Source organism: Lemur catta, chromosome 9, assembly GCF_020740605.2.
Source record: "Lemur catta isolate mLemCat1 chromosome 9, mLemCat1.pri, whole genome shotgun sequence".
Lineage (NCBI taxonomy): Eukaryota > Metazoa > Chordata > Mammalia > Primates > Lemuridae > Lemur > Lemur catta.
The window spans coordinates 27,791,261-27,813,981 of NC_059136.1; the positions used below are offsets into that span (position 1 = coordinate 27,791,261).

The following is a 22,721-nucleotide window of genomic DNA, read 5'->3' on the forward strand; positions in this document are numbered from 1 at the left end:
TGAGGTTAAGAGCAGTATAGTGACTTGCACAAGGTCACACAGCTAGAAAGTGGGAGAACAGGGATTCTATGTCATGAGCCATGAAGGATGTGCTCTTAGCTGGGATTCTGTTGCCTGCATAGTACTTATAGGTAGGAGCTGGCAGTGGACCTGCCAGGCTTTGGAGTTAGGATACCTGGGTCTGAGTCCCAGTCCTTCCAGGTGTGAGCTGTGTGACATTAAGCAAGTCATTTCGTCTCTCTGTATCTTCTTCTATGAAAGGAACCCTGAGTGGTGATATTCAGTGGACACATGCTACTCCCTGGGTCCTGTTGGTCAGATATTCTTGTCCAGCTGAGCACTGTTGATTTCCTGTTGTAGAAGTGAGGTTCTCCATGTTTGGCTGATGTGATATCAAGTTGTTAATTTCTTTCTTGTTTTTCAGGTAATGAACCAAAAGGATCATGTCTGAAGTACAAGGAACGGTGGAATTTTCTGTAGAGCTACATAAGTTTTATAATGTGGATCTTTTTCAGAGAGGGTAAGCATTCTTCACAATTTGTATTGTGTGTGTGTGTGTGTGTGTATTTCCCTGGGAAGAGGTGGATGTGGGGAAGGCAGGTTATAGGAAATTTGAGATTAATGGGGAAAGGATTTTCATTATGTTTTCTTGCCAAGTTGAAGATTCAAACCTTTATTGCATCTGAAAATAAACCATATATTGACAGACTAGAAAATGCTAATTTATCTCCTTCCTCCTGCACTCCCTTGTACCTTCTCTCTTCTCAGTTGCTCTTTCCATGAAATATGTGTATTTTAAAGGAAAGTGAATTTATGGGAAATGAAGCTTGCCTGTATAGCTCTGATAAAAAGATGTCTGTATGCTCAATATTTATGGGGGCCATCCATTTCCCCAAAACCACATATTATCCAACTTGTGCCTGGATGTTTCAAACACTGAGAATGTTGGCATTTGCAAATGTCATCTTTAAATGCATAGTTAAAATCTAGTTGTTTCTATTGTTTTGAGGATGTACTCTGAATTTGCCATTTTATGTGCATGATCTCAATAAATTCTCATGATAAATTAAACTTTCAGAATCATTGTAAACAATGAAGATGAGAAATGGTTATATTAATATAATGCAACTAAATGAAAACTCGACTACATGTACTCACAATGGCTGCTACTACTTCTGCCATGTTACTAATAAGGAAACCGAAGTTCATGGAAACTGACTTTGTTATGTGCCCAAGTTAACAGAGCAAATTAGTGACCAAAACAAGGGATATCTATCAGTTTGCTTTTGCTGCATAACAAAGTACCCTAAAACTTAGTGGCTTAAAGCAACAACTTTCAGTTAGCTCATGATTCTGAGTAGGCAAATTGGACTGGGTTCAGCTGGGTGATTCTACTGAGTTGGACCAGGCTTGGCCGATCTCAGCTGGGCTTGCTCATAGGCCTGGGCCCTCATCTGGGGGGCTATGGTTTTTCTCCCTGTGATCTCTGATCCTCCACAGGGCTGGGTTCCTGGGCTTGGTACCTAGTTAGCTTCCAAGAGCAAGAGTGGATACACACAAAACCTCTTGATGCCCAGCTTTGGAAATGACATGAAGCTGTTTTGAATGAATTCTACTGGTCAAAGCAAGTTACAAGACCAGTCCAGATTCGGGGTGGAGAAATACATACTGTTTCTTGATGGAAGAGTGAAAATCCATGCACATTTTTATAATTTACCATCAAGGTTAGACTCCAATGTTAAAAGAATAGCTCAGAAATTAATGCTTTAAGTGCCTCTTGGGTGCCATGGCCCCTTCTTACTTGAGGGTGAAATTCAGTGGACCTGAGTGGTTTTAGCAGGTGACCTAAACCAGGGAGTAAGAGGAATGGGAAATGATTCTGGGACCAGCTTTATGTTCCAGGGAAGGAGGGACAGGGAGGATTCTGGTCAAGATTCAGGCACTGGGCTTTGATGTGGCAGAGCTCTGTGCATCTTCCTAGAAGTCCCATTGCCATCTGCCTACTTCTCCTCATTTGATTAGAAGTTACCTGACACAGTGATGAGAGCCCGAGGCTTGGGCTTTGCCACTGCTTCTGGGCGTTTCTTTGGCATACCATGCCACTCTGCTCTTCAGGTTCCACAATTTGCAAGAAAAGGAAGTAGTTTTAATAATGTCATGTGTCCATCATGGCGTTAGATATTTTTCTATTCATTATCTCCGGACTCTTTATAACCAACCATAGAAGTGAGCATTATTATTTTCATTTACCAGAGAGGTAACTTGATATCAGGGAAGTAGAAGAGTACACAGCTTTAACACAGCCAAGGGGGGAGCTGAAGCTAAAGCTTTCTCACTCAAAATTGTGTATTATTTTCTATTATTTAAGGCCAGTCTCCAAAGTGGGCTGCATTTTCCCCAGGATTTATAAGATAGCCATCAGGATATGGGAAGAAATATTAGATCTTTTATTTATAATTGCTTTGGCCAAATAGGTAAAAAGAAATCAAGGTCCACTAATAGTTAGAATCCAGACTGACCCTGAAAACCTTGCTTTGTCCGTAGGGCAGTCCCATTGAGTAACTCAGATGTGGAGAAAGAACAAAGAGAAAGTCCACAGTACAAATAGGTTGACATCACTGTCACATCACAAAATACTGCAGTGTGTGACTGGACAGTTATGTACACCTATCGGTTGTTTTCTAATTTTAACTACACTAACCCTCATAGAACTCTGAAGGAATCATGAATTGAAGGTAATAATAATAATGGGAGAAAACCAAATACCAGGAAATGCCAGAACCACAAGTATCCTACTTCTTGCAAAAGGCTGTTGCTATACACACTGAGATTATAGATGACAAGCTAATCATATCCAACAATAAGTAAGCTGAAAGATTTGGTCTTATTCAGAAAACTATTTGGTATACAGATTTGTAAGCTTAATTATCCACAACACATCTCATACTTGCTCTATATTGTACCTTGAAATACTGTCTGAGTCTTGTATGAAATCATCACCATGAGCAAAACATTTTGAAGTGACACATCCAAAACATGAATAGACCCCTGAGGTGGTATAAAGGAGATTGAATAATGAGTATAGAAATCATGACGTTTTTAGTAAGCCTATGATACTCTTCTTTCTAGATCTATATGTTTCAGGGAAGCATTTTGTTTAGATATGTTCACCACTAAAGTCTAATATTGAATTAGGCTTCCAGATCTTATGAATATATATTATATATCTATATGCTATATAGATATATATTTCATCTATCTGTATAATATAGATAAATGAGAACAAAAATGTTATGTGATTCATGAATACAAAACTATCTATTTTAAAACATGAATTATTGCACTTTTGTCATTTAAAACACTTTTTTCTATATACTGCATAATATATATGTGTAGAACTGTACATATTTATTATTTATAAGTAAATATACATATATTGGAGTTACATGCTCAAAAACTTTTTTACTGATAAGCATGCAAATCATTAACATTTGGAGACTACCAGTCCAGTAGATCAGAAATACTTTCACAGGCTTCTGGCTCTTAATGCTGGCATTTCATGGTTCCAAGGAGTGTGTGCCTTCAGGTACATAGTTGAGATGTGGATGAGGGCATAATCTCATGGCTGTACATGCTTGAGAGTAGCTTGATTGCAGCTACGTCTGTGGACAGGTCTGGGTGTGGTTTGGGTGGAGTGACATAGACCTCTCAGGTGGATGGAGTGAGTTCTAGGATCTCCAAGGTCTGATTAGCAATAAACCCCTGAGCTCCTGGATCCTGCCTTCAGAGAGCTGTGGGCAGGCTGCGTGTGATGCTGACCAGGATTCTACATTTGCCAGGGAAGTTCCTGGCAGATACAATCCCTAGTGCTCAAGGATTTTTCTGCTCTGAATCCCACAGAAGCTGTGCTTAGAGTGAAATGTAATTACTTTTCCCAGCTTGTGCTCCCTGGGGAAGGGTTGGCTGCAGTCCAAGCCTGGTGGGCAAGTGGGGCCCTGGGGTAGTTTGTGAAGGAAAGCAAATGAACTCCCGATGTCAGTAAGAGAAGAAATGTAGGGTTTGGGGAAGCTGGTCCTTTTATGGGGGCTCAAGGGTATATGATTACATGTATGCTATATAGGGTCCTTGGGATGGTAAAAATTCAGGTTGGAGATTGAGAGTAGCCTTCCTTTGACTGAGTCTGACTGTGGCCATCCAAGTTCCACCTAGTTGATGAGAAATGTCCATCGTACCTCCATCCGGATGTCCCTGCTTATTGTTTCCTCGTCTGGCCAGAAAGGGACCTCCTCTTGAGTTTTTGTGAGATGCTGTATTGGAAGCACATAGATACACAAGTCAGAATATTGCCTGATAATTTGCCTTGATCATGGAGTTTTGCTTTTAGCACGTTTATATTTGTGGATGGTTTTTCTGGTGCCAGAACATACCCTGCCTTTTCATGATGTTTGCTTTGAGCAAACAGTCAACATGCATTTACCCAAAGTCTATATTGACTGAGGCAAATTCTCCAAGGGAAAGCATTTCCTCACACTAGTCAACGAGTAACATGAGGTGTCATGTCCACATTCAGCGGTGAGGCTCATGCCAATAAAAAGCCAGGGCCAAGGAAGTACTGGGACCTGGCTTTGGGCTCAGACCTGCATTTGAAGCCAAGCTCTGCCACTTATGAGCTCTGAGGACTTGGGAACATCCCTTAAAATCACAGTGCACCAACATTTTCTAGCTTGTAAGATGGTGGTGACAAAGCCCATCTCATGGGGCATGCGAAGGGCTATGTCACTAATTAATATCTACAGAGAAGGTAGTGTGGTACCTTGTATCTAGGAAATGCCAACTAAACTGTTGCTACCCCTAGTATACTCTTGCCTCCAGTCTGTCACTAACTCTACTAATGGAAGTATTACCCAAAGGGGTCCGTGTGACCACCTTGCCTTTCTGTTTATAATCCTTCCAGCTTCTTTTTGCTCTCATTCCTCGGTCTAGTGCTCAAAACCTGAATGTGTGACCTTAAACCTCCTCATCTTATTGTCTGTGCTCAGACCATTCTTGGCCTTCTTTCCCATAAGATCTGCCTTGAAAACTCTGCTCTATGCAGGTACTAGCTCAAATGTAACCTCCTCACCAAACCCTTTCTGTGTATGGATACTTAGCTACTATATTCAGCCTAGATGTTATGAATTCTTAGCCTTTCCACATTCCTCATATGCCTTATTCGGTCATCTACTCACATGTTCATTACCGTAAACAATGGTAAGCATGTTCTATTGCATTAGACCCTGGAAACACTGGGAGGAAAAGATAGAGCCCCTTCCCTCAAGGTATTTACCAGCTGGTGAGGGAGGCAGATACATACACAGGAAATGGCCATGATGTGTGGTAAGTTCTGCCACCGACACAGACTTGGGGTGCCATGAAGAGATGAAGAAGGGGGGATCCAGTCTGTAGGCAGAGTCAGAGAAGACATCCTGGAGTGAAATGACAACAGAGCTGTCACCTTAAACATAGGTGGGTGTCAGCTGTGCAGAAAACCTGGAATAGTGGGAGTCCTGGGGCTCAGTGGTCTTAGGAAGCAGAGCCCACCTGAAAGGCCAAAGGTGACAATTTATGGATGAAGTGAAGGAGTGGGGAGTGGGGCAGGTAAGAGGAGTTATTTATATATTTATTACAGCCTACTTTTCGTTAGCCTTGGGGTGGTAGGGATGCTAGTGTCAACTGCCACAAACTGTCTTAGAGAGCAGAAGAGGACACTGCAAAAAGGGAGTGTTGGAGATGTTATATGTGGCTTTGTCTTCTCTCTCTCTCTCTCTCTTTTTAGTGACTTGTAATTTATTTATTTATTTATTTTCAAAATATTAAGGAAGTACAAATGTTTTAGATTGTATGGATCATTTTTGTAATATTTGAGTCCCAGCTATAGTTATACCCATCACCCAGATAGTTTTCATATTACCCATTAGGTTGGTTATTTTCCCTCCCCTCCACCTCCTTGACCCCTCCGCACTGGTTAATTTCCGCTAACTTCAGTAAGTGTGAGCTCCTTAACAATGAGGACCTGATCCTATTTGACTATGTATTGAGGGTGCCTAGCCTAGAGCCTGCTGCATGCTGAGAGATAAATAATAGCTTATCTTTGATTGGATGGAACTTTTTGTTTCTTGTGTTGAAACTTCTTCAGTTGCAGATGGGTCACATCGATCTTTATTAAGTGATGTTAATAGAAGACAATTCCTAATTCCTAACGTACTGTTTAAATTGATGCTACCCAAGGTGTGGTCCATAAGTTCTCCTGGGAACTTATTAGAAATGTGGATTCTTGGCTGTTGTCTCAGACCTGCTAAGTCAGGACCTGTGGTTGAGGGGCTCAGGACACCATGTTTTAACACGTCCTCCTGGTGGTTCTGGTTGAAAAGCACAGGGAGCACTGCTGAAAGAGTTTCTGTGAAAGTCTTGAGCTTTGTCACATAGTGGTTTTGCCTGGAAACTGAAAAATCTACCCTTCAGACCAATTAAATAAAAAAACTTCTATAGTGAGACTGCAGTGTCAGCACTATAAAGTCCCCCAGGTATTTCCAGAGTTGCAAATGGCTGAGTTAAGACTAAGATTCCACGTGCTAAGTAATCTTGGCCTTTCATAAGTCCTTTCATGAAGTTTTCTCTTCCCCAATAGAAGATTGGATCTTAACTCCTTTGCACACTCTGCCACTGTAAAAACTACAGAGATTCTGTGTTAGCTTTCCAGCATGGTGCTGGGGTGAGAAAAAAGGAGAGAAGATCTTATTTTGTATGCAATAATTTTTTCATAAGTAAATACTTTTTAAATTAACAATTAATTATAAAACCCATTACATGGTTATTTGTAAATCATCAATGTAGTCATAACCAATTTGGATCTATTTTAAGAGATCATGAACCTTCCTTTCTAATATTGTTAGCTGAGATGGAGCTGACATTTGTCCTTAAAAATGAATTCAAATTTGTTTTTAAATCCTAATTCAGGTAAGGCTCTAAATGAATCTGGTTTTCTTTCTGAGTGAAGTTTTCCATGGTTTGAGGTACAGATTCATCTCCTGTCTTTCCTCTGACATTTCTGTACTGTATCATGTAGGAAATTTTCTGCCCAGAGGTTTCATAGGACTTTACTGAAAAATTCTGTCCCTATTTACAGAAAAGTCTCACAAAAAGGGCCTGAAATCAGTGTCATCAGATCTGACATGGAAGTTCAAAAGCTTGTAGAAATGTTAGGATTGAAATTCCCTTTGCACAAACTCACCTGCCTTTTCTCTACTGAAGTGAAGATGGTGGAGTCATAAGTCAAGTGGCTCCTGAAGGAAAATGCCATCTCGGGTTTCCAGCCCATGTTCCCCAACACTGATTAATGCCCGGCGACGTCTAGCTCCCCTGTGAAATCAGCTCACCAGCCCTGATGTGCCTTAATAGACTCTGAAATACAATTATCTTTGCTTGTCAGAGATCAGTTAATTGATTTGCCTGTTTCTGTCAGAAACAATCCTTTTTTTCTCTTCTCTTATTAAAATATGTTGAGTTCCTTTTCATTCATTGCCACAGTTTTGAAAGAGATTATACACGTTTGCAAGCCACCTGGAATGGCCGGCTTTGCTGGAAAAAGAGGCGGCCACGGCAGAGGTGGCTGGTCAGCGTGCAGGAGGACCTACAAGGACAGCACTGCCAGGGCTTCGGCAGGGGTGCGTCTGCGAGGGCAGGGTGTCCACCATGCTGAATGGTCAGTGCGTATGATCTGGACACCACAGAAGCGGTGGCTTTGACACACCATTCCAGTGCCTTGATTTTCAGTTGTTTAAACAAATACACTCCCTTTACTTTTGTGGAAGCCAGTTCAGTTTAGGGTATGGTCAGGGTTTCATCTAGCACAAAAAGTGTCTAAGCATCTTTTTATCTCTTAAATTCTATGATTATCATTGTAATAAAACTTTGATCTTCTCCCTCCACACAATGGCTTTATTACCATTATTCCTATGATGAGTAAATGTCAGTTTACCCCAGGGCTTATGTAGATGGACATTTTAGATTATTTTTCTTGCAAATCCACATTCCTATTAATGGTTGCCCTGTCCTGTTTTTCTGTATTTGCCTTTTAATCTGTGACTTCATCAGCCTGCTGCTTTGAGCCTTTTATCCTCTTAACCCCTGGCCGAGGACGTGCTTGGCAGGTGTGTAAAGAAAAGCCCTTTCTAGGGGACCAGATGTTGCCCTGCAGAGATTTAAAATGCCTCTGGTGAGCCCAGAGCCACCCACAGGGCCTCCCTCCCCACCCCGTGGAATCAAACGCAGAGTAGAATGCCACGGGGAGTGCGCTCCTTTCTAGTTTTGTACTCTAAACGTACTCTGAACCCTACAGGTACTCGCTGGTTCTCACTCAGGTCTTTCAAGGAGAGTGAAAGGGCACCTGTAACCATGAAGGTGGCATAGTAGGAAAGCACAAGCATTTGGGAGACACTGATATTTGTTCTAATTTGTTTTCTTCTATTACTAGCTGGGTACCTACAGACAAGTTACTAAACTTCTCTGGTCTCACTTTTTCATCATGTACTTTTGTAGGATCTTCATTAGATGTCAATTAAATCACCTAGGAAAACAGAGGTCCAGGCTTTGCAATGCCTGTCAGGATGGCCCGATGCCACTGTGGCCTGTCTATCCCACTGACTATAAGATAACTAAAACTCTGAACCAGACGTCCTCAGCTGGGTAGTGCCAGGACTGGCACAGACTGCTGGGTGGGTGAGGCTCTGAATTTGTGCTCCTTCCTATATTTTAAGCAGGTGCTTTTTGCCTTGTACTCACTACTGCTAATCCCTCAGGAAGGGGTCTTCTTGCCATTGTGAAACCATGATGGTTCTTATTGGCTTCAATGGGAAAAATCCCTTTTTTCTTTATCACACATTGGAGATCAACAAAGTGAAAATGCCACATTTCTAAAGAAATGATAGCTTTAGGAACACTAGTGAAATATAGTCAAAAGAGATATACTAAACCCCAGAATGTAAGACAATGAGATCATTAACTGCTCTTTTTCATCTATCAGTTGTCAAGTGTTGCCCAAAAGCAATTTGAAATGTATTCCTTCAGGTATCTTCACTGTGTGTGTGTATAGTTGTGATTATAAAAGTAATATGTGTATTGTGGAAAATAAGTATAAAGATAAAAATGTCACCATAATTCTTTCACTAGGCAATGACTATTTTATATTCACATGTGTTTTTCTTGAAAATGTAGTGTTCAAGTTGTTCTGTATTTTTCTCACTTTCCATGCTGTGAACATTTTCAGTAACTCTGCATATTTTTACAGTATATTTAATAGCTACATAGAATTTCCATCATATGGTTCCATTATAATTTATTTAAATAATGCTGTATTTGGGGACATTTTACTTGTCTTACATTTTTATTTTAAATATTGAAATGCATTTTATTATTCAAAATTTGTCATGGTATTTTTTTCTTGATTAATTAGGAAACATTTCTCTCTTAATAATGTAAATAATATACCCTAGAAAGGAATACATTTTGTTGCTGGTCTTACTTCATAGTCCCAGGTAACGCTGATGAAGATTCATGCTCCATTTGACAAGCTCTTTATCACTGAACAAGGTGAAGGAGGAAATGATCTCTGACCTAACAATCCTTGTTTACTTCCAAATCTTCTCTGCTCCACCTCCTCCAAAACCCCTGCAAAAGGAATTTTACAAATCTCAGAGGAATTAAACACTAATTAAAAAACTCCATGGCATGAGACAATGGATCTACACTTTTTGAGTGAGAGGAGCTTTTGTGAACAGAAAAAAATCAGCAAATCGTTCATCTAGCTGATGCTGGAGTTTCCATGGCTGCATTGATATTCAGGTAGCTGAGTTACTGCTTGGGAACTTTTGGAAAAAACAAAAAGAGTATTGGAAGGATGTTCTGCCGTTCTTCCTCAAAGTAGGTACATCTTTGCTTTCACCAGCATGCTCATTCTCAGAACAAGTGAAAGTTTGTGTTTTCTTGGAAAAAAAAAAATCTCTTTACTGTCATTTGATGAAACTATCTTTTATGTCTTAACCCTCCAGAGTCAACCAGAATTCTTTGGAGAAGGAAATTTAAAATCTTTGTGTTATTACCATTAACCTCATATAAGCCTCATAATTTTACAGGTAACATAGTATTTATCATCCTTAAGTCATAGAGGAAGCAGAGACGCACCTGGGTTCAACATCTTCTTTGGTTTTGCACATCCTGGAAGTGGCCAGGTGGAGAAGTTCATTCTGGAATGTCTGGACTCCAGAGTCCACAAATTCCATGGACTCTCTCTCTTGCCTTTAGTGCTGCCATAAGAAAATCCCTGAGACTGGGTAATTTATAAAGGACATAAATTATTTTTTTCACAGTTCTAGAGGCTGAGAAGTTCAGGATCAAGCCACCAGTTCAGTGTCTGGTGAGGGCCCTCTTGCTGTGTCCTTACATGCAGAGGGGTGGCCACAGCACCCTCCCATAGTGGAGGCAGAAAGGCAAAAGGGCCTCAGCTAGTTCTCTCCAGCCCTTTTATCAGGCACTAATCATTCCTGAGGGCAGAGCCCTCGTGATTTAATCACATTCTCCAAAAAGCCACCTCTTTACAACACCACAATGGAGGTTAAGTTTCAACATGAATTTTGGAGGGGACCCATTCAGACCATAGCACTCACAGTGCATATTTTATTTTCTCTGGGCCTTTCTCCCCCTTTCTTAACCACTATGCTTGGCTGCAAACAGCAAGACTCCAGAGCACTAGTCTCAGGAGGAAATGATACTCAGACTTCCTTTCCAGCCACTCTGTTCCTGCCAGGGTCTCTCCTTGAGTAATGAGGGGATAATGTGGGTTTTGAGAATTGAATCCTACCAGCCAATGACTAGCAGAACCAAGAGATACTTTCTTAGCCAGACATGCTCGCACCTCCTTGATGAAAGTTCTTTCCCTAGACAGAGCACTCAGAGATGGTCCCTTTTTTCTCATTCTTTAAAAGTGAATGAGTGACAAAAGTCTCCCCTTTGCTCACTCAGTTCTCACCGATGTCGTCTTCCTCAAGAGAGAACATGTGGTCTTCCCCCCATGACATTCCTGTACAAATGCCTCCTTGTAAAATAGACCCGGGGCCATTTCCCTTCCTTTATTCATTTACAGACTGTCATCAAGTTGCTCGTTTAGGAGACCCCGAGCTCTGGTTCTTGTTGGCTCTCTCCTACACGTTCTGGGCAGAACAATGAACGGCACAGCTGTGAACTCAAGTAGTTAACAATACAGTGTGGAGAGAGAGGTGTAAGTCAAGAAAGTGATGCCAGAGATGGAAGGCAGAGCATGGACTAGGTGCTGAGGTAGGGCAGGGATCCCCCCACACCCCCAGGAGGTATCAGGATGGGTTGCCTAAAAGGGGGGGCGTTCACTAGCCATATACAGGCCAGGGGGGGTCTCAGATATTAGGAATAGCACACACTGAGGTCTAGAAATGAAAAAAGGACCTGGCATCTCCTAGGAAGCACGGCAGTGCTCAGGAGCGCTGTGTGAACGTGGTGTTTCCACAGAGTGGGTTGGATGGGACTGGCCAAGTAGCAGCGAGACTGAGAGACTGATCAAGAAGGGCACACGAGTGAGTCCCTTTGTAGAGCTGGGATTGCATCTTGCAGACAAAGGAAGACTATGTAACAATTTAAGTAAGGGAGTTGCTTGATTATGCGTGTTATAGAAATGACACCTTGTAAGCAAAGAGGATGACCACTGGGGTGGGGAGAAGTGATGAAAGTGTTCAGGGTAGCTCAGAGGGAGAATTTTGGGGAGCTGTTGAGGCAATGGGATCGGAAGAACTGGTGCTTGCACCTTGTGCTGAGGGGAAGGGATAGGTCGCCTTGGTGGTCAGCCCTTCCCTTGGGTGAATGAATTGATGAGGCTGAAGGAGAGGAGGACCAGGCAGCAAGCAGAGGCCTGGTGCGAGTCTGGGCTGGGATTCGCCAGCTCTTGGGCATACGTGAGTCTGACTGAGATCACTCCATGACTGTGTGACACTAGTATAGGCTTTGTGGGCTCAGACTGCTGTGTGTCAGGAGCTTTCCTGTGTCAACTCACTTGATGCCATGGGCAGCACTATGAGCTAGGCATTATTGTTATATTTGTCTTTTACAGATGAGTACAGTGAGGCTCAGGGTCACCTGGCTACCCCATGGCAGCCTCAGGGTTTGGATTCATAGCTGTTGGTCTCTAAAGGTAGCGTTATCAACACTGTCTTTTATTTTGTTAATGAGACCAGGTTCCAAAGGTGAAAAAAGTCACAATTTAAGTGCACTTAAAGGTGGAGAAACTGGCAAAGAGTCTGAGGTATAGCTGTTGGGGAGGTGCAAGGAGAATCAGGACAAAGAAGTCAGAATCCAAGAGATGTGGGAGCCAGAAGGAGGGGGCATCCCACTGGCCAAATGTTGCAGAGGGATCTAAGGGTATGAGGACCAAAAAGTGTCTTGAAGCTGGCCTCGGGGGTCAAGGCTAGCCTTTGCCAGAACAATTTGTGTGATGAGAGCAAACAACAAGAGAGCCTGGTATGCAAATGCTGCAAATATGGATGGGAACTGACCTCGCAGAGGGAAATCTCACCACGAACTGGGGAGACCTGACCTGTAAACCAGGTTTTGCTGCTCAACGTGGTGGCAGCCAGAGACCAGCTATGGGGCAGAGCCGTTCACCCTGGACACCCCATCACAATGATGATTTTGGGGGAGTGACACAGAGAAGGCATCCCAGAGGAGGTTGAAAACCACACCAAGGAGTCTGGGTTTTCTTGTTTGGGGATGGTGTGGGAGGGATGAATATAGGATGTCTTAAATAGGGGAGTGATGTGATGAGATGTGGGTTAGAGCCTCATTTGGCTCAAGTGTGGAGAGTAGATTGCAGCAGGGAGAGAGACTGAATTCATGCATTGGGTGTGGTTACTTATGCCAGCTGGGTGATGATGATAAGGGAGATATTTACTGAGCAGTGTGGCAAAGAGGTTTCTTACTGCGCCCCAAACCCCATTGATTAGTAATTTCTGAGAAGTGGGGGTTAGTTTGTATATAACTCAAATCCCACTACTGATTCCTCTCTTCCCATGACCTAGTGAGCTATAGAACCATAAGAAACAGTAACGAAATGGAGCCAATGTCTGTTATTTATAGCTGGGAAAGTTCATGATTCTCTCCTACTGAGGGGCATTGAGGAGAACAGATTGAGCAATAAGGATTAGGAACAGGCATGAAAGCCAAAATGGGATTTCTTCCTGTCTCTCCCCATCCTAACTGAGACAAATCTTTAGACTCAAGTGGTTAAAGGCAGAGGGAGAGGGGAGGAGAGAAGATGGATTGATATTTGCCTCCCAGGAGGAACCCAGCTCCATCAGCCAAGCTGTATTTACTGAATACAAAAGGAAAACAACTGCCGATCATAAGATTGTACATGAATCTTGAATTTTTTGTAAGGTTTACAGCATGATATTTATTTACTTATTTATACATAATAGTTGTATACATTTATGGGGTACATGTGCTATTGTGATACATGCATACAATGTATAATGATCAAATCATGGTAATTGGCATATCCATTATCTCAATCATTTATTGTTTAGTTCCTGACATTCAAATCAGCATAACCCTGCCTATTATTAAAATGCATCCCAGCCAATATCTCAGTCTTTGGCAATCAAATTGGTATAGCTTCACCACCTGAGTGACCCAGTCCCATGGGTTTAAACACCATCTGTGTGGGAGTGGCTTCCCAATTCATGTCACAGGCTCAGCCTTTGTGGAGCTCCTTCTCTTATGTCGTGGGTACCGAGAGTACTATGTCAACAAGTTCAAGGTTGCCTTCAGAATCAATAGGAAAGTGTACTGTGTTAATCAAAACACCTGCCCTAAGCATGCAGGAATTCGTGGTGTGTTGGTTTCCTAGAGTCGCCATAACAAAGTGCCCCAAACTGGGTATACTCAACAACAGAAACTTGTTGTCTCACTGTTCTGGTGTCTAGAAGCCTGAAATCAGGGTGCCGTCAGGATTTGTTTTGAGTGACGGGAGAGAGAATTTGTTCCCTGCCTTTTTTTCTACCTTCCAATAGCTTTCTGGTAATCTTTGATGTTTTGTGGCTTTTAAGTGAAGCACTCCACTTTCTGCCTTCACCCTCACCTGGAGACCTGTGTCCCTTCACAGGGTCTTCCCTCTGTGCATGTCTTTCTCTGTTTTTATGACGCCAGTCATTTTGGATTAGGGACCACTCTAATGACCTCATTTTAACTTGATTCCCTCTGTAATGGCCCTATTTCCAAATCATACCACATTCCGAGGTCTTGGGAGTTAGGACTTCAACATATCTTTTGTGAACACAATTAAACCCGAACAAGTAGTATCTACCAATTTTGTGTGGAGGGAACAGAATTTGGAAAGGCGTGAAAAGACATGATTTTATGTGGAGTAACAGCAGTTTTGGGTAGATTCTGTTTTTTCTCAGGACTGAAGGGAGTTCCTGGGATGTGGGACTTCCAGTGCTAAGGCCAGGAAAGTCCCAGGCAAACTGCAGTGAGTGAGTCACCATAGGGGCACGAGGTGAGGGGGTGAGCAGTTGTATATTGTAAAGACTTTGTATGTGAAGACCATGGGTGTTATCCAGTGGGGAGGAGTGTGACAAGTGTATGGGCATAACGTATGGCAGTTCTGGAAATAAGCATATATATCACACAGTTCAGCTTCCTTAATGTGTGAATAAGGAAGCCAGGCACAGTAAAAGGGGACTTTGCCTTCAGTAGAATCTCAGATTTTCTGATTCCCAATCAAGGCCTTTTCTCTCTCAAAACCAAAATATCCTGAAGTGTATTCAGTGGAACATTAGTCCCTCAATTGCAGCCTGCAATATCCCTCTCTGGGGATTTTTTTTCTGCAGCAACATTTCTATACTTATTGTGTCACAGATGTGCGCGCGTGTGTGTGTGTGTGTGTGTGTGTGTGTGTGTGTGTGTATACATGTACGTTTGTGTGAGTGTGTGTGCATATACACATGTCTGAGTGTGTGTGCATGTGTGTGTGTGTGTGTGTGTGTGTGTGTGTGTGTGTGTAGAAAACCTACTAAGAACTTCTGATACTAGAATTCCAAAGAACATTTCTTGGATAATGGCTATTTTCCCCATGCCACCAGCTTCTCACACATCAAAAGGATTGATTTGCCAAATTGTACTAAGTTGGATTTGATTGGAGGGCTGAGGTGGAAGATGCTTTGTGTCCTCCTGTCTAGCGGCCTTCGTTTGAATACTGACTGAAGAATGTTGACTTAGGTAAAGGAAGAGGATGACATTTATTGCTGTCTGTTTACATTAAACACTTCACATAGCATGCTCTAGTTTGCATGTTTGAAATATCACGAGAATGAGGAAACTTCTTAGATGCCAGATGGGGACACACAGGGAATTCAGAGAGATTTGCTCAGGGACTGGGATTTGGGCTCTGGTGTCAGAGTGCCTTAGTTCAGGTTCGTACCCCAGGACCTCTTTGAGCAATATGGTTTTGGACAAGTTACTTAACCTCTTCTTATCTGAAAATGGAAACAATGATAGTATCTAACTCACAGGGTTTTTGTGAAAAATAAATTGTGTGTATTGTTCTTATTAAATTTTAGCTATGTGGTTATTCTTCATCATCATCATCATCCTCATCGTGGTTATTCCACAGTTTGCCTGAGGGAGCGCTACTATAGGCGAATAGGAAACCCAGGATTGAAGCCTGTTCCTGGCTCACTGCAGAGCTTATGTGTTCTTATACATGCTTTGGATTTCAGGCTCCACTTTGCTTATTTTAGCCTGCAGAAAGGGTGCGTGTACAGGCTACAAAAATACCTTTATTGAGAGTCTCCATCCACCCATCCATCCATCTGTCCATCTACACACATATGTATTCACTCATTCATTCATTCTTCCTGTCATCATGTATATATCAAATAAGTAATACGAGGCCAGCCATATGTCAAATGTTGGAGAATTAAAAAAAAAAAAGGAAAAAAAAAAAAAAAACCCAAACATACACACAAAAAAACAGCCAGCTTGAAAACACCAGCCAGCTTGTGCTTAATCCCTGCTATATCCTCCTATATCCTAGGGATTGTCCTAGGCATTTTATCTGCGTCACTTCATTTACTTATCCTGGAGAAACAGATATAATCTTTTCTATTTTATGCATGAGCATGCAGCCTTCAACAAAGAGTAAAGCCAGATAATTTATTCAAAGCCATGCAGGCTACTCTGTGAGGGGTCCAGGGTTCTATTCCATGTCTATCTCACCTCCAAGTCCACGCTCTTTCCCAGAAGCCATACTGTTTGCCTTCCAAAACCCACATCCTGCGTCCCTTCCACTAAACAGCTCCCGATCTTACAAGATAGCTAAGTCATAAGGAGGCTGAGCGGTACACCCTTTGCTTTTGTTGCAGTTATTTCATGAGTGGCATTAGTCCAGTGCGAGCTTGAGGACACCTCCTGGCCTGTCGTGGCAGGGGGCTGGGCGTGGCCACTCCTCTCTGCCCAGGCAGACCTCAGGGGCTCTGTGTGCCCATCCATGTGTCCAGTCCAGGACACTGGGCAAGTGTGTTGACAAACCTGATCACTCGAAACCTGGCAAATTCTGCCCCAACTGTTTCACAAGGAGTAGTTTAATGAAGTGGTGATGATTCTGAGCTGTGTGAGCACCACTTTGTGGTCAATAATGGTCTCCCAAGAAGATTAATTAGACTTGTCCTTAGTTTCTCTGACATCCTGAACTGAGACTGGGAGTGAGAAGAAGGAAGACAGGGAAGCAGGTGAAGGGTTAGGTGGGAGGTCTGCAAGCATTCTTGTTTGTAAAGCTTTGGCTTTCTTTTCTCCAGTGGAATCTTACAGAACAGGCTGATATGTAAAAGAGGAAAAAGAAGAGCTGGTCTGGTTGACATTTCCCTGGGTGGGGGCAACTCTGGGGTTGCTGCTCAGAACATGAGGACATCTTTGTGCATATTTGAGCCACTGGGATAACAATAGTGCAAACAGTAACAGTAGTATTAGCCACCATTTAATGAACACTTGCCATGAGCCTGGTATACTGCTAGGTTTCATATGGTAGTTATCATCTCATTTAATTCTTAGAACAACCTCCTGATGTCAGGACTACAATTCTGCCACCACTTTGTAGGTGAGGGAACCAAGGGACACAGAGATGATGTGACTTATCCTAGGTAACACTGACAGTCTGAGGCAGCGCTTGGCTGTGCGTTATTAGATCAGATCAGGGAACCTCTAAGGATGTGTTGATTCATAATGTCCGATTCTCCCAGAACTGCTGTGTCTGGCGCGGGCCCTGACTTGCCACCCCTGGAGATCTGCAAACAGAGTGGGTGGTGGGTGATTGAGGACTGCTACTTCAGGCACCTTAAAAAATAAAAATAAAAAATCTCAGAAGGTTATAAGAGGGCTGTTAATTATAAAAGCAGCAGGCTGTCTTTGTTTCTCCAGTGTGCAGGCCTAATGGGGCACAATTCCTTTTGGCTGTTCCTTCTTGTGATCTTTCTGAGCCTGGGTTTCCATGCACTATGTTCATGCAGAGATGACTTGCAGAACTTCTAAGCGTCAGTGTGGGTTCTGATGTTGGGGCAAAGGATCCAAGACTTCCTATGAGTATTGCTGTCTTTTTTGTTCTCTCTGAGATGGAGCCAATCGTGGGCTTTTGGATCATTGACACCACAGGGAGTGATAGTTTGTGTTCTCAAGCTCTGAGCTCCATGTTCACTCTTTGTTTAGGAAGCATCTGGGCTCACGCTCTTGGTGGATGAGGAAATAGTTACCGAGATGCTCTGAAAAGTCCTATCCTCCTTCTCCTCTTAGAGAAGACATTGCCCTACCACACACCTTCCTTCACTTCCACCCCTTCATTCTTTCTTTTGTTAATTTATTTATTCATTCATCAAACTGTAATCAATACCCACGTGCCAATCAGTGTGCTACATATTAGGGACTCAGAAGTGACAAGCACAAGACCTTTCCCTTAGGCTACTAAACCCTCACGAGAGAAACAGACACATGTTATTGTACAGTGTGATTGCCGTGAACATTCATGAGTGCTTGCTACTTGCCAGGCCCTTTGCTGAGCTCTTTACATGATAAAATTTAATCTTCACAGAAACTGAAGCAAGTCCTATCCACATTCACCTTCTACGATAGAGAAACTGAGGCAGCAGAGGCCATCATGTAAGATGATAGGGGAGCTCTTCCAAGGCAGAGTCTAACGAGTCTAGTTTGCCTTTGGAGAATTCAGAAAAGGCCAAGAATAGGGTCAGAGGAGGCCCCTCCCTCTTCTCAACTTTGGGATGTCAGGTGTTATGGCCAGATAATTGGGTGGCTCGGGGCTGTGAGTCATTCCAGATACAGCTGCACAACAGACAGGGTTAATATCACAGAATCCTCACATGCTATGCCAAAGGGGCTTGAATGAATGAATTTGGGGGTGCCACATTGTTAAACTGAGGGTTTCTGTCATAACTCTGGCAGCTGACTTGAAGTAAGCACCCCCCCCCCAACCTGTCCATTAGGAATTACCCAGACTTAGGTATGCTCTGTTGCCTCCAAGCTTTGCACCTGCCCCTGCTACTGCTAGGAGCACCCTTGCTGTCCATACTGTGCTCTCTGCTGACTCCTGCTTATGTTTTTTGTCTCTTCTCTAATGCCACCTATTTTAGGAAACTCTCTGGCAGCTGAGCCCGGGTTAGGAGCCTCCCCCCTGCTTTCCTTTGTCCTACCACTTATGCTAATCACCTCCCCATTGCAGCTAGGGCCTTCCAGCCACGTCTCCTCCACCAAGTCCTCTGTCCCCAGGCTTGCCACTCAGGGCTAGCCTAGTGTGGGGCTCCACTAAAGCTTGTTGATAAATGGATGAGTTGGTTTGAAATATTTTGACCCTCATTGTCCGTTGATTCAACAATGAAACCGCATTTTTTGAGTGTCTACTGCATAGATGGACACAGTGCTGGGGGCCGCTTTCATGGCTATGACCCAAACAGGACAGTCCCTGCTCTCAGGAAACATCAGTCCAATGGGAGAACACACATAAAACCGAAACTCCCTTTTCTAAGTAGAGCATTCAGTTTGAAATATGTGCTATGGTGCAAAGTGCAGGTGCCCATAGACAGTACGGCAGGAGACTCCTAATTTAGACCGAGGGTTCAGGAAAGGCTTCTTTGAGGAAGTAACGCAAGAGAGACTGAAGGTTAATTAAGAGATAGCCAAATGCAGGTGGAAGAAAAGAGGATGCGAAAGGGCAGCCGTGAGGCCCCGAGGCAGGGACAGCTTATTTCAGAAAGTGAAGTGAGGCCGCTGTGCTGCTGGAGAGGTGAGCTGGTGCCAGGTCATGCATGGCCTCAGTGCTCTGTTGAAAATCTTCCAGTGCACTGCCCCGGGCTCCCTGCCACTGAAATTACAGCAGCCGCACAGGCCTGAACCTCAGAGTCATTCTTCACAATGTTCCTTCTCTCTTGACACATTCTATCTTTTTTTTTCTTTTTTTTAATCCATCAGGCCACACTTTTGGCTTACGTTCATATAATACCCCAGATCTAGCCACTCTCCTCAGCATCTTCACTGTTGCCATCCCAGTCTTGGCCACTGTCATCTGTCACCTGGGTGCCTGCCACTGCCTCTACCTAATCTTTCTCTGCTTCCTCCCTCATTTTGTCTCTGTCAGTGCAGCAGCCAGAGGGTCTTTTTAAAACCTAAGCCAGAAAGTGTCACTTTTCTGCTCAAAACTTTCCAGTGAGTCCTTGATTCACTCAGAACAGAAGTGCAAATCCTTGTGGTGGCCTAAGAGGCCATCCCTGACTTTCTGGTCCACCTCCACCTTCCCTCCCCCACACCCCCCCAAACCCCAGCATTCTGGCCACTCTGGATCCCTCCTTGTTCCTGCCCTCTCTGCTTGGAGCATTCTTCCCTGGCTGCTTGCATAGTGCAAGCCCTCACCTCCAGTGAAAACTTTTCTCAGGTCACCTTTTCTAATCACACTTGAAAGCTGCAGCTTTCTCAATCAGAAATCCTCTTTTAACTCAGCACTGTTTTCCAGCGTACTATATGAAAGGTACACATCACATTTTTATTAATTTGCTTCTCCTGCTAAAACATAAGCTACACAAGAGCAGGAATCTGTATGTGTTCTTTTCCCTGAAGAATCTCAGCCTTTGGGATGCTGCCTAACACACAAGGAACACACCCAGCTCTTTGTTTAATGAGCTGAATGAATGAAGTAGAGGAGGGAATGCTCCAATGGGCATTTTTTATTCATGCACAATATGTTACGTATTTATGGGGTGCATGTGATATTTTGTTGGGTGCATAGAATGTGCAACCATCAAGTCAGGGTATCTGAGGTTCCCATAACTTTGTGTATTTATCATTTCTATGGATTGGGCACCCATTAAATCCTCTAAAGTCATTCTACTCTACTGTCGAAAAATGGAATTTATACCTTTTATCTAACTGTATGTTAGATACCTACCTGTCTTCATCCCACCCTTCCCAGCCTCTAGTATCTGTCATTCTACTCTCTATCTTTATGAGATCAACATTTTTAGCTCCTGCATATAAATGACAATGTGTGATATTTGTCTTTCTCTGACTGGCTTATTTCACTTAATATAATTACCTCCAGTTCCATTCATGTTGCTGCAAATGAAATGGTTCCGTTCCTTTTTCTGGCCAAATAGTATTCCATTGTGTATATATACCACATTTTCTTTATCCATTCTTTTGTTGATGGACATTTAGGTTGTGAATAGTGCTGTGATAAACAAGTGAGTGCAATTATCTCTTTGATATACTGATTTCTTTTCCTTTGGATAAACACAACCTAGTAGCAGAACTGCTGAATATTATGGTAGTTCTATGTTTAGTTTCTTTGAGAAATCTCTGTACTGTTTTCCAAAGTGGCTGTACTAATTTACATTCCCAACAACAGTGCATGAGTTCCCTTTTCTCTGCATCCTTGCCAGCATCTGTTATTTTTTGTCTTTCTGATGACAGCCATTCTGAGATGAGATGATATGTCATTGTGGTTTGGGTTTTCATTTACCTGATGATTTGTGATGTTGAGCATTTTTTCATATACTTGTTGGCCATTTGTATGTCTTCTTTTGAGAAATGTTTGTTCATATCCTTTGCCCACTTATTAAATAGGATTTGTGTGTGTGTGTGTGTGTGTGTGTGTGTGTGTGTGTGTGTCTTGTTTGATGTTTTAGTATATTCTGGATATTAGTCCCTTTTCAGATGAATATTTTCTCCAATTCAACAGGTTGTCTCTTCACTCTTGATTATTTCCTTTGGTGTGCAGATAATTTTTAATTTAATATAGTCCTATTTCTCTATTTTTGTTTTAGTTGCCTATACTTTTGAGGGCTTAGCCATAAAATCTTTGCCCAGGCCAATGTCCTGAACATAGGAAAAACAGTATTTTCCCTATATTTTCTTATAGTCATTTTATCAATGATCACTGTTTTAGCTGTGACCCCTGCCACTTCCCAAGATGAAGTCAACCTGCCCACCTTTTATGCAGCCCAACCAATCTCCTTCACTCCTTTAAAATAGAGGAGGGGTCTTGCCTCCATCTGAAGCCAGCTGAGTAGGGATTGAGGATTATGACAATGTCATAGAAGTGGCTTATTGAGCAAGTAAACTGGAGGGAGAGGAGGTTATGGCCCAGGAATGAATGTAGGGATAGCTGACTTTGGGATGTTGAATAGTTTCTGTTACTAAAAATCCCAGAGTGTGACAGAGAGATTTATAGAGGTAGAATGAAGGAGGGGGGTCCATAGAAATGAGGAATTCAGAAATCTGGGAGGCTCTTATTGTCTCACCCTAACCATAACCCAAGCTAGGATCACGGTGACATTTGGACTGGGGATGCATGTGGTGAGCCAGCTGCCACAGTTCTCTGGGAGGAGGTCAGAGGAGAGTGACAGGATGCGGGTGTGTGTGGCTAAATGGCACAGCCTCAAAGATCAGCCTTGGGTGACAGGTCTGGGCAGCAGTGGTCTCCAAGGGGCCCTGGGTTCAAGGAGCTTCCAAACTACCTCCTAATCCAACATTGTTCCAGACAGGAGAAAATAACCAAGGCAGTGCCTACTGCAGAAGACTTCAGGGAGCCAGAGTCCTCAGAGAACACAGCGTTTCATTTCAGGCAAGCAGATTCAGAGACTATTGAGAGGAGTTTGCTGATTATGAAATGAGAGTTCCAGGGGACACAGTGGACTGGTTGAGAAGGGGCAGAATGGTTTGGGGGCTCAGTCAAGGGCAAGGAGGAGCGGAGCACTGTGGGGTTCTTGTGTGGTAGATGATGACTTGTGGTTTTGACCTTTATCATCAACTGGGAAAACAGGGTAAGATACATCAGAGTTAGTGTCTTAGCCAAGGCCAGGCCGGCACACTTATACCATGTTGGCTGCAGCTCAGTGTGGGAGGTGGGACACTTCCTGTAGCCTCCGCTCAGCCATCCATGGCTGTAAACAGAGACCAGAGGTGGAATGGAGCTACTTTGGAGTCTTCCAGAGCCCTAAGTCCCTTCTAAGGTCCACTTGTGGCCTGGAGGTCAAGCTCTCTGTGCTTGAGAAGCTGAAATCAGAGTGTCTCTGCCTTGGTTTGGCTGCCTTGGCAGCTGGAGGGTGTAGCGG

At 43.0% G+C, this 22,721-nt stretch overlaps 1 protein-coding gene across 1 annotated transcript in view; it reads left to right on the forward strand.

Annotated features, from left to right (window-relative positions):
* The first annotated feature begins 421 nt into the window (after window positions 1–421).
* The window catches only part of FAM135B (family with sequence similarity 135 member B), a 180,894-nt gene continuing 158,594 nt past the window's right edge, over window positions 422–22,721 (forward strand). The window contains exon 1 of the mRNA XM_045561074.1: window positions 422–520. Within this exon, the coding sequence (XP_045417030.1) occupies window positions 444–520 (77 nt within the window). The 5' untranslated portion in view covers window positions 422–443. The remainder of the gene's footprint in view (window positions 521–22,721) is intronic.